Consider the following 12,389-nt stretch of genomic DNA (forward strand, 5'->3'; position numbering starts at 1 on the left):
AGAAACGAATGTCGTCGACACTGCTATTGCCGCTGCTACCGTGTGTTAGGAACGTTCCGGCGGTATGCGAGTGCCCGGGCGTAGGAAGAAAACCCCCTTGCAAAAAGGATGAAGGATGGATTAAGTCGATCATGTGTGTGTGCGTTTCTATTTCCGAGGCAAGGTTATAAAGAGCCTTATCGAGATGTTTGTGCTGCGTGGTGGAAGCGACCAACTTTGCTTGCGCCTTTGTATGGCGGTGGTGGCGGCGGCGGCGGCCACCGGTAGCAGCCAGCGAGATGAGCTAAGACGGAAAGATTTCCCCCTCTCGCGCCCCCCCCTATCCAGCACACGGGACGGTGTTTTGAATCCATCCTTCCTATGTTAAGGTGTGTGTGTGTGTTTGTGAGTGTAGTTCTGTGAGGCGTATGTTTGCATGCATGCCTGCCGGTAGTGTTTGAGGAAGGATTTAGCCTCATCCCGGGCAGCAAACCCGTGCGGGAGGGAGACGCTCCCTCATGGCTCCACTCTCCCCCGAAAGCCGAAAGCCATTGAACTAACACAGAGTGGGATTGAGAGAAGGAGAGAGAGAGAGATAGAGCAAGAGATACTCCAGACGCCAAACACTGGGCAAACCGGGCCCCGCTGGTGAGTTGAAGAAAGCTCGAGGAGAACAATATCCTTGCGAGACGTCGCCTCGGAAGCATCCGCGGGGTGAGCGTGGCGGAGTGGCTCGAGGAGCGACAGGTTTCCGTTTGCCGTTCGCACCGGGTACTGGCCCCGTAATCGTAAGAACGTCGTCGTTGTTGCCGGCATCTTGTCGAGTTTATGTATGTTCGGATTAAGCAAATCCTTGAACGGGCGGATCCTTCGCTTCAGGATGGCGCTTGGCAAAAGCGGAAGCCAACTGTGGCAGCTTCGTGGAAGGCGTCGGTTTGCGGTTGCAGAGACGGTAGCGTTGCGAGTGAGCTAAGAAAGGCGATATTGCAGAGCCAGGTTTGGATTTGCTTTCCTGCTCGTAGCCAGCTTCCCTCAGCTCCACTCATTTTGTTCATGGTGAAGGTCGGGATTTTGGAAAAGGTAAAATCGATACCATTTGATTCTGGTTAAAGCAGCCCGGGAGGAGGACATCGGGAGTGTCTCTGCTTTATCTGCCAGCTAGTGTGTAGCGGGTGATGATACAAAAACCGCGCGAAAAGAAATTATTCATCACGCTCATGTGTCCCGGGGCTAGTTGAGGTGTTTGCTTTTTGCTTCCTTCTCTCTATCTCTCTTTTTCTCCTCAGAACACTTGCTAGATTTGGTGCAATCTAGGGGATTAGAGGTTCCTGGTATGCTATTTTTTCTCTCTCTCTCTCTATCTCTATCTCTCTTTCTATTATCTCTAGAATACCACGGAATATCTCCATTATTGAGCAAGGCAGACTGCACCAGACAGGCTGCAAATCCATCGCGAAGCAGCGAAAACAACAACAGCAACAAAAACAAAACAAAAATCTCACACACACGCCAGCCGGGATCTCCGGTGAAGATCAACCGTCTTCCCCACACGTTCGCGCTTGCCGGAGAGGACGCCCCCGACACGGCAACGCTTCTCAGACACCGCGCACATCCCGGTGCACATCAACCAGATGCACCAGCCGTTGGCAGCTATCGGGGATTAAGTGTTTGTCCCGGGGTTTGTTCCAATACAGGCGCCACCGGCCTGCCAAAGTCCCGGGGCACAAATTTGTATCCTTTTGCTGCCCGCTGGACACCGCACGGTGAAGGATTGGTATTTTTTGTGTGGGCTAGTGTCCGGACACTTTTCCCGTTCGCTAGGAATGTGTGAAAAAAATCTCTATCCCGGCAGGTCAGTTGTGTGCTTCTACTACGAGGTACTACCGCGAACGATACTACGCCAACTAGGCGATAGGTACAACCTCGAAACCCCATGGTCATACGGTGCCGGTAGGTTTTATAGGTTAGAGAGACGGTTATACATAAATAAAGTCTAAATCCCCTTTTCATCCATTTCTCCGATGGGCGATGGGGACGTGAAAACGGTTCTCTTCCCATAACCGGCTGAGGTCACCCATCCATCCATCCAACCATCCATCGTTGCTGATTCGCGAATTTCGTGCATTGCGCTCGCACGCGAAGTTTGTTTCTTGTATCCTTGTTTGTTTTGGATGAGGTGCTTTTTTGAGCGTTTTATTGTTCTATTGAAATGTCGAAATGGTTGTTAAACATCCCACCGGTAGCCGATCGTAACCGATCGTTCCCTCACGGCCCGGTTACGCCTGATCATGGTGCGGCATGCAGGCGTTCGGCACATTCTTCATCGATTCCCATAAATCCTTACGGGGTGCGGTATCCATACACGCACATACACACAAACAAGCACCTGCTTCAGGTTGATGGCGTACGAGGATGCGTTTTAAGTTTCTATTCGCGCTCATAAAACGATACGCGAAAGTGGACGCGGCCGTCACTTCCATGAGCGCAACAGCACGATGGGTTTTGGCGTTGGCGCTAAAATGGTCCACCGTGCAGAGCAACCAGTTTAACGGTCGCGGCTCTAATCGCCGCTAAAACCGAGTGCAAAAAAAAAACAAGTAAAAAGTGTAACCTTCTCCCGGAGGTTACCGTCCACCGACGAGGACCGGACTTCTGGGGCCGAACGTTTTCGAAAGCGCCCGCGGTCCCAACGGCCGAGAGGCATAATCCCAATTCGACGACCTGTTTTTTGAAATCCAAGAGGATTAAGCACTAGCAGTTTGGTGCTCTTGGGCCCAATTTCTTTTTTTGGTATGTGTGTGTGTGCGGTGGACTGGTGCATGCGGTAGGAGTGTTGTGTTTGGAGTTTGCCGGCAAGTTGTCCGCAAATGGCAACGACGCAGCATGGACGCAGCAGCGTGAGCGCGTTGCCGCTGTTGCAGAGTTGGATTTGCGACGAGGATTTCCCGTCGAGTGGGCCGGATTGGTACCCATTATGGGCCGTGTGCTGTTCACGAATGTCCCCGAATGGGTTGGGAATGGGATCCACGTATCGGGGCTTTCTGCGACTGCTTTTCAACGTTCACCAGGACCTGGTGGGTCCAGACAGCCGGTAAGATTGATACAATGTTTTGACGCTGTAGTTTTGTAACTGATTTTTAACGATTTCTAAAACGTGACTCTCGTCAATAATAAAGCGTGTTCTTGCGTGTCGTCCGTATCGGGGCGTACATCGAGTCTCCTACCAAGTGTGATAAGAGTTTCAAAAATGTATAGACATGGTAGATGGACAAATAAAATCCTTCCGAAACTAAGGGGTTTCCCTACACCCGTACCTTCCGTACTGTCCAATCCAACCAGCGTTATCCCCAGTGGACAGTGTAGTTTGTTATCATTCCGCGTACTGGCAAGTAGCACAAACGGTTTCAAATAATCACGCAAGAGGTATGGGAGAATTTCGCGAATAATGATACAGGATCTAAATCTCGTTCATCCGCGCACCATCGTCCGATCTGCCAACTCGCCAGCAGTTTGCTACCAACCATTCGACAGAATCTGGCGATCAAAAGACCATCGCTACGATCCCAAAACCCCTGTTGGCGGCAGCCGTTGGTCAATCGATTAAAACCCCCTTGCCCGGCCAAAGCCCGCGTACCGTATCATGTGCTATTGCCATTCCATTCCGGTAGATTCTTGTGACTTTGCGTTGCGAATACTATTGAAGTTGGATCGAACGGTAGCTTTTTCGCCGTTTTACGCGTTCACGCGCGGACGCACCGGGAGCTGCGGATGGGACTCCATTTTTCTAAATCCTCCTAAAATCCGGCTCTTTTCTCGCGGCCATAGGGATACACCGGACCGGTCGCATACGCCTCGCACAACGTACAATACCGAGTCCAAGGGCTAGTTGATGCGTGCCCGGTATTGATGCAAGGATTAAATCACTTCCTGGAACGGTGCAGCGATGGGATTGAAGGATTTGTGCGTTTTGTGTTGTTCGAAGTGCAGCGTTAGAATGAAGCGAAAGAATGTATACTAGCCGATCATCTCGATTGGTTCAATGTTTATGCTAGGTTGAATTTTGTAGGTTGTTTGCCAACTCCGGGCCTGTTCATTACCGCACTGAAGGTCACTGTAATAATGTGCTGTTAGTAAGAGACATTTAATGACCAAAATGGAACGTAAATGAGGCAAGTTACCGAGGCAATAATCGGTTTAACGGTCAATAGCATTAGGCAGATGCTCAGAGTCTTTTCAATCAACTCTCCTTAGCAACCTATCCATTTGATAACTTTTGATTTATTTGCTTTTGTTGGAGCGAAGCCCCCGCCGAAAAGATTAGCGAACGGGATTCTTTTAACAATCTCCTCTCACTGTGGATTATTATTGAAAGGCTAAAAGAACGGAGCAACTGTACCATTCGATTGTACCTAATATCCAATGGGATTACGCTCAATTAACGCAATTGGCATGATGCCACCGGTGTATGAATTGAGTGCAAACATAAAAAAACGATTGCAAACAAAAACTCTCACCTCATTTGGTAGCTAATTGAGCGATAAGGGAAAGATTGAGATGTGATAAACGTTATTATGAAACATCCAATGCTTCGCACTAGAACCACAGCCGCTCAGCTCCTTTACCATCCACGCGTTCACAGTAACATCATGCATTCTTTCTGCATCGTACGTGACCCGGACCGTTGAGCTCCAGCACGTGTTCATCTGCTCAGTTCGTGCTCGTTTGATCTGGCCCTGGCATGGTGTGCCACAACAACGGTACACAATGTGCCACACTGCTAGTAAATTGATATCCTGGGATCGAACGCGATTTGTGCACCGAGCACGAGTCGGGACAGCTTATCACCAAGGAAAGGGGCAAGGAAAACCCCCGGTGAAGAATATGCAGATTTACCACACTAATGGAAGCACCAGTGGCATTAGAACTGCGCTCCTGTGGTAAGGTAAAGTTCGCTGAGCTGTTGATGCTTTATTTTTATTTTTTGGCTGTTAATTTTAGGGTTTTCTGTTTTGGCCGGAGCCCGGTTGCTAAGTGAACGATTTATGATACTAGTACCGGTGTACCGTTCTTAAGAGCTTGCATCCACTTTTTGTCGATGGATTTAAGGGATCTTCATCCGCACGCATCGGTGGATAAGGCCAACCTTCGAGTGCCCGAAGGGCACGTAGCATGGTAGTTTGGTACCGATTGCAAAGCACTTGTGTCCTCCCCGCCCTTCTACCCGGTCGTTTTAAAGCCCCCAAAACTGTTCGGCTGCAATTCAGCCCATTGCTGGAAGCACATGCATTTGATTTTAGTGCCGTTGCTGTACATACGGCCCTTGTTTATCGAAGGATAATTCCCTTTGCTTTCAAACCGGCGGCAGCCGAGCACGCACGCAAACCTGCTGGTGCACTCGGACCCGGGTGGCATATCACATCACGCATTTTTGATTTGCCGGTTACCGGTCGCATATCGGTCGCCGTTGTTCGGGATTCAGGATCGGGATGAAAGGGGTATTGCACCCGAACATGCTGATGATGACGATAATGATGATCACCGACAAACGCCGGAAGCTTCGACTGTTGATCGGTATGAAATTATGTGTTCTAATGCTGCATGCAGCGCAAGAAGATGGGGATGCAAGGATTGTTACGATGTAAGCGATCTGGGTTGAGGCCTGATGCAATCGCTCCATCCGTTTTTAATCCTTTTTCCACTGTGATTTATCTTAATCATGCTTTCAGTGGTGAAGTTCGCTTGGAGGGGTTTAATTTTCGGCATTTTTTTTGCGTTTTTTTGCAGCGTCTGATTTTGTAGCATGAAAGAGGCTTTCAAATGGATTACTGGTATCTTCTTTATCCTTTATCCTATATAACTTAAGGAGTTAACTAAAATATACACAATATTTTACAATTCACCGTGCGAAATTTCTCAACACACATCCATCAGTGAATAAAATAAACAAAAAAACGGATTTGTTAAATCGCAAAACCCAAATCAATTCGCACTTCACCAATGTGCGGGAAGGAGCGAAATGAATTCGTTCTCCGCTTGTTACCGTTGCAAATGAACACTGATGCATTGTGCGTATGTATTGCTGCACTGGTGCAGAGTGCAGCATAACCTCAACCCCTGGAAATAATCACGACGGGCAGAAGCGGATGACAATAACCAAATCCTTCTAAAATATATAAATTGTGGATTGAAATTTTCGATTTAGCCGATTCAATTAATCAAAATAGCGGAACGGTAGAGATGCCGGGAGGCTTCGAGGGTAAAACGCAACGGATAAAGAAACGGTTTAGCGCAAAGCCCTGTTGGAAGTTTGCAGAGAAAGAGAGGGAGTGATAGAGAGCGAGACTGGCGCCATTACACTGGTGGAACGATATGTGCGTTGTGCTCAGAATTTGTCGTAGAACAAATCTGAAATATATATTTTTTTAATTGTAAAATTTAGCCTCTTTAAGAGGAAGCTTGTTCATGGGATAAAGATGCATTATTTTAATTGATTCAAAAATATTTCTAAAAAAATTTCTAATGATGCCTGCTATGCCTAGCTGGAAAGAACAAACATTATTCATTTCATGACGCTCTAACACGTGGCCACCCTTTAAATCCCAACAACGCAGGGGCGAAGTCAGCACCATTTCTCTCTCTCTCTCTCTCTCTCTCTCTCTCTCTCTCTCTCTCTCTCTTTCTCTCTTTGCTTCTTTTCAGCTCAATCCATTAAACTATTCTATGCGGGAATTAGTTAGTTCAAGAGTTTTGCGTGGACTGACCTCTCCACTTTTCACGACCTCGAAACACTCGCCAAAAGGGTGGCCCAAAGGGGTGAAAATCTCTGCCCCGGCACACACACACACACGCGCGCTCGTGGACAAACTCTGAGCTCGGCGCGTGGGTTAGTGAAAAGCGACGGCCTGGAAACTCCACAATTACCTCCCCATAGTCCGAGGGGTAATAGGCCCATGATGCTTGATTTTTCCAATCCCCCCTCCTTCCAGTCTCGTTCTCCCCCTCTGCCCCCCTCCCCCCAAAAGCGAGACTTTAATCTGGCCTCGCTGGAGGAACCGCGCTGCTTAGCGCATTTGGTGTTTTATATGTATTTAACGGATTATGCGCTACATGGAAGCCAGCATAGGCGTCCCCAACACAGAGACACACACACACACACACACATTGGTGTACATTGTTGTTGCCCCGAGCAAAAATTTGTTCCCGAAGAGCGCGTGTATCTGGGGGGAGGGGGGGAGGGAGGGAGTTGCAACGGGGTTTGAAAAGCGCATGGGAAATGCAGGTCGGTGTCGCTATTGTCGAAACTTTGCAGGCGCGTTGTTGCAGGCACGGTGTTTGGGATTTGGGATGGGATGGGTCATAATTTAAAAGATCACGCACCGATGTAATCCACCAAAGCGAAATGGGGCAAGGGGAAGGGAGGTAGGCCGCAGTTTGACGCAGCGGGAAGGGTGGACGGGAATAAAGGATGAATAAAATCGTAAGAAGATTAATTTAAAGCAGTAGCGTCCGTGTGGGCGATGGCCGCGCGAGCATTTCCGGCGCAACGGACGGGACAGGACACCAAGCGGGCAAGAGAAATTATGCGTCGCGTAATGCAACACTTCATCGATCAAATGGGAACATTTCGTAATTAAATGGAAGCCAGCCTACGGCGTAAGCTCTCATCTAATTTAAAACTACATCATTGCTGTAAAGAGCTCTAAGCGGTAGTGATAGTGCAAGAGCAAAAAAAAAACTCACAAACGTGCATATAATTCCAACATTAGATTGAAACGCAAAATATTAAAGTCTGAGGTAAATGAGGGCAGTAAATAAATTAATTTTCCAATGAAAATCTCACCAAACTCGTTTGTGGTCGAGATGATAGCCGAAAGGACTTGCGAAGTAAATCCACTTCAAAAACTTCATAAAAATACTCTTGCACCTAAAGCAGGACGCGCTCTCGCTTAACCACCGATTTGTGTGGGGCTGCCACTCGTGCGACCCAATTGCCACTCGAGCTGGTGAGTGAAATTAAAATGGCCCACCGCACCACCGGACTGTTAATATTTTAAATGGAGTTTGCATGCTCTCCCTCGAGGCTACTTGAAACATCAAACGCTGGGTCGAAAGGCAGAAAAACGCCCTCATACCTACCATTCACTTTGCTGAAGTCAAACTCCTGCTTCCGGTCCTGCATGGCGGCGGCGGCTGCAGCAACGGCGGCCACCGGTGACTGTAGGATGGTTCGGTCGACGTGGGGCGGCGGCGGCGGCGGCCCATTCGGAGGATGGCTATCCCGCCCGGACGGTCCCGTTTGTCCGGGACCGTTGTTTTCGGGCGCCGTCAGCGAGCTGGAAACGCTGATGCGTGGCGTACCGGACCGATTAACGGTGGCGGCTGCGGCCAGCAGCGACTGGGACACGCTGATCGCTGGATGTAGGCTGGGACCGAGCTCCGACCGCGGCGGACCGGAGGTGGACGGTGGATTGGTGGTGGAGCTGGAGCCACCGTTGCTGGCGGTTGGCAGATGGTGGTTCGATGCACCGTTCACTTCCGGCGGCTGGATGCGATCGGTGGCGGTGGTTGGTGGTTCGGCGGAACAGCTGTTGCTGCTGCTGTTGCTGCTGCTGCTGCTGGAGCCGGAGGAAGCGACGGCCGAGCCGGCGATGGCTTTCGGGCTGGTCATTTCCGCGTCCCGCTCGGTGGGCTGCGACGGCGACACTGGCATCGAGCCGTCCTTTTTCGGGGACTTTGAGCGTGTTAGGGCGAGCGCTTGTGTCTGTGGAATTGAGGGGGGGGGGGGAGAAGAAGAAAATAAGAAATGTTGATTCAATAAAAAATGTTTTAAGTACAGATTTTTGGTTTTGTTTTTAAATCCTTATTTAAAGCGCTACAACAGCGCAACCCCGGAATGCCTAGCGCACTACCACATCGATTTGTTTAATGTGGCGTCGGACGAAATCAGTTTCAATTAAGTTAACTGACACCTCGCGTCTCGCTTCCCTTCCCTTCCGTACTGCCGTTATTGGCAAGACACTCGAGACGAAATTCCGATACGTCAAGCGAAAGAGATAGCGAGAGTGCGTCACTGAAGCTTCTGCCCGATGCCTCTAAGCACGCAAAGATGTTTTCTGGGTCGGATTGATTGTTGGACTAGTTTTTGTTGGACGAACGCGAACCGAATTAAGTTTAATCGGAGACCGGCGCAGTCGGACCGGCCTTTGGAGTTGATAAATTGACCGTTCGATTAGAGGCACTATGGAGTTATGATGCCGTTTTTGGCTGTCGTTGGAATTACCCATGACGTTCCCATCATACATTCCAGAATTTTTATGACAGGGATTTTGTACCTTGCTAGGACTTTTATGCTTCTATCAGGATTTGATTTCAATGTGAAGGTAGAATTTCCCTTCACTGATATTTTGATTAACATCTTCAAGCTTGAAAACTTTCTAAAAAAATCCTCTTTGGTAAACAAGCTCAATTTTTCAGTGAAATACATAATTTGTACTCAATATCTTAGCCCTTTAAAGGCGCAAAAATAAGATTTAAAAAGACTATAATGACTCATTGTCTTTGGAGAAGTTATGTTCATATTTGCATGATTTTGTTCTAGAAAAACAGAACCTAAATCACCTAAATCCTTTCTCTTTAAACATAATGAACAGCATTCCCGCCCAATGTATAAACACCGTTCTCTTTATTCTAACCACATTCTATCGCCGTCGCAAGGGCGCGCATTCTCTCGCACTCTATCCCTGGCAGAGCAAACGTATACTTTCGGACTCACGGCTCATCGGGTCAATCGATGTTAAGTAGTGGTTGCGAAGCAAGACGGCTTTGACCATAATAATTGAACCAAGGGGGAAAAGCTGGAGAAGACGTCGTGTGATTGAGGTGTGGATTCTGTGAAAGATCAGCAGATCGGGCGCAAGATAACTGGCGAGCGGAATGCCATTTCAAGTGCACTGGTCAATGTTTGTCTTAACTTACCGTTGATTAAAACATTAGAATTGCTATTGTCTCTACACTAAACACTAAAGCTCGTTGCTTAAATGTATAATTTCTGGCAAAACGTGCATCGCCGCTATCTTACCCATTAAATCTTGTACATTTCTAAGTCATTACATCATCGTCGTATCAAGCTCACCGAGGCTGACCGACTTTATTTGCCTTCAATTGGGATCAACTTCTCGCAAACGGCACGATCGCATCAATGTCAACCGGCCATTAGACCCGACCGCTGGGACGGCTGTCGGCCACCGACGACAGTTCGCATTCCCCCTCTGAGATCGAATCCATCCCCACGGACGACCGCGTGGCGGTCTTCCTGCGGGCGGTGAAACTGGTCGGACGGTGCGGGTTAAGATTAAGATTAAGAGCCTTCACCAACGGCCGTGCGGTTCGAGGAAGACGTTTGCGTAAATGAAGCGTACGATGATGGTGCTCCACGGTCAACCATCTGTGCTCTACCCCGTTCATCGGCAGACGCTGCGGTTCTAGGTCTTTGTCTAGCTAATTGTAGCTATTATCACCATGCTTGTCGGTTAACCTCCTGGAAGATCACACCCCTTCCCGGCCACGAGCTTTGCCGATGTGTTTGCTGTGTTTACATCGTACGCACTCTCTTTTGTGTGATAAATTTATCGTTTCTCGGCTGCTACTGTTTTGGAAGCGCTGGTTGGTTTTTTTTCTCTCTTACATCCCCTTTTCCCGTCTGTTGTGCGCTGCATTCCCTCGTCGCTAGAGGGCACTAGCAGCAAAGTAGCAATTAATTGAAGGACAATTATTTGAATAATTTTACCCCGTCTGTCCGAAAACGTACCGAACTGCGTCAGTGCAGCAGGACGCACAGGTTAAACATATGTTCCCTGCCATGCTCCGTCCGCACGGAATGCTGTGTGTGTGTGTGAGCGAAAGGGTCGAAAGAATGCGTCAGAAAGGGAGAGACAAACAAAACGGAAACACCGGAAGGTTAAAAAGGGCTAAACCCTCATCGAGGTGGTTTTGGGATGTGCAACGACCGCAACAGGGTGCTACAGTGTGCATCGAGTAAGGGTGACACAATGTACATTTGGTCGTCGTCCTCTCCCCTGGGTCCGGGGCCCGAGTCATCCTGCTGCATCCTTTGGCAGTTCCGCTTTCATCATCATCTTCGCACGCCACACACCGTACCCGTTCTAAAACCGTCCTAGGTGGCTAGTGTTGCAACATAATACGGGAATGCACTGGTCTCTTGGAGAGAGAGAGAGAACAAAAAAAAAACAACAACACTCAAAAACATCATCAAACGGCGCACGGAACGCCACAAGGGCTGGTAAAACGGAGGGGAGCTTTTGGGCACGAACATGAGGGACAATTATGTGGCACTTCCTTTTCCCGCAGCACACAAAGCGAACGGGGAGGAACGGTTTAATAACGACCAAATTGTGCCGCAATAAAAACGCATCTCAGGACACTGGGCCCGAGAAGACATCGCTTGGGGACGCTTACAGAGAGTAAACTTGCCTGGAAGCGGCAGAAGGGTCATCGGAAAACGGATCAGAGTGATATGCAAAAGTGGGGGAAAGAGAGTGAAGAAAAAAGCAATAGAAAAGAAAAAAACAACACCACCAGCCAAACGATAAAAAGGACACATTCAAATGCAATGACAATCTCACCCCAAACCAAGCGATCAACCGTTGTACGACGGGGTGCTAGTGAAAGGACCTACCAAATTGGTGGGTTTTATTACCGAAAGCAAAAAGGGGTGGTTTGCTGCTGTGCCCAGAACAATGCAGTAGGGAAGCAGAAGGCGAGTAACGACAAAAAAAACAGTCCTCTACACGCTTCGGCTGTAGCTTTCGGCCGCACAAATACACGCCGCAGACATTCCGTTGCAACCTGTTGCATCGCTTACGGCGGGCCTTTTGGGCAAGATGTTCTAGACACTTTTGCCAGTTTTTTGTGTGTCAACGGCGTGTTTGCCGTGGTGCCAATTTTTATGACTCGTTTTTGGAAAAGAAGGGGCGTAAAAATACTAGCAGTGGCAAAGCTTTGAGTTTACCTTTGGTTTTATGTCTGTCGGTTAATGTAGGATTAATTAGACAAGCGGGGTTTTGTTTCTGGGGCAGCATATCTTTGCACTCGCACTCGCACGTGCAGGTCGGAAGGTGTGATGATGGAGGTGGAGCTAAAGAAGTGCCGGGAATCGTAATCTAGAAGGGTAAATTGTTGCACAAGTTGCAACTCGTGCAGCAGTGTTAGTGAAAAGACAGCCGCCGGCAGCACGATCGGTCCATTTCCGCCGATGAACACATTAAACTTTCAACACCGGCCAACCAGTCGGCCCCAAAATTATGAGTATGGGAAGATTTGCTGGGTTCTGTGGATGGGATACAGTGAGTGGCAAAAGCGGCTTGCCGTTAACTACCGGCGGGCTTTAACGA

The 12,389-nt window shown here is 48.7% G+C and overlaps 1 protein-coding gene across 1 annotated transcript in view; it reads right to left on the reverse strand.

Annotated features, from left to right (window-relative positions):
• The window catches only part of LOC121592471 (WD repeat-containing protein DDB_G0292056), a 102,112-nt gene that overhangs the window by 46,622 nt on the left and 43,101 nt on the right, over positions 1-12,389 (reverse strand). Inside the window, exon 2 of the mRNA XM_041913941.1 lies at positions 8,116-8,740. Coding sequence (XP_041769875.1) covers positions 8,116-8,740 — 625 coding nt within the window. The remainder of the gene's footprint in view (positions 1-8,115; positions 8,741-12,389) is intronic.

This window comes from Anopheles merus, chromosome 2L (genome assembly GCF_017562075.2).
Source record: "Anopheles merus strain MAF chromosome 2L, AmerM5.1, whole genome shotgun sequence".
Taxonomy (NCBI): domain Eukaryota; kingdom Metazoa; phylum Arthropoda; class Insecta; order Diptera; family Culicidae; genus Anopheles; species Anopheles merus.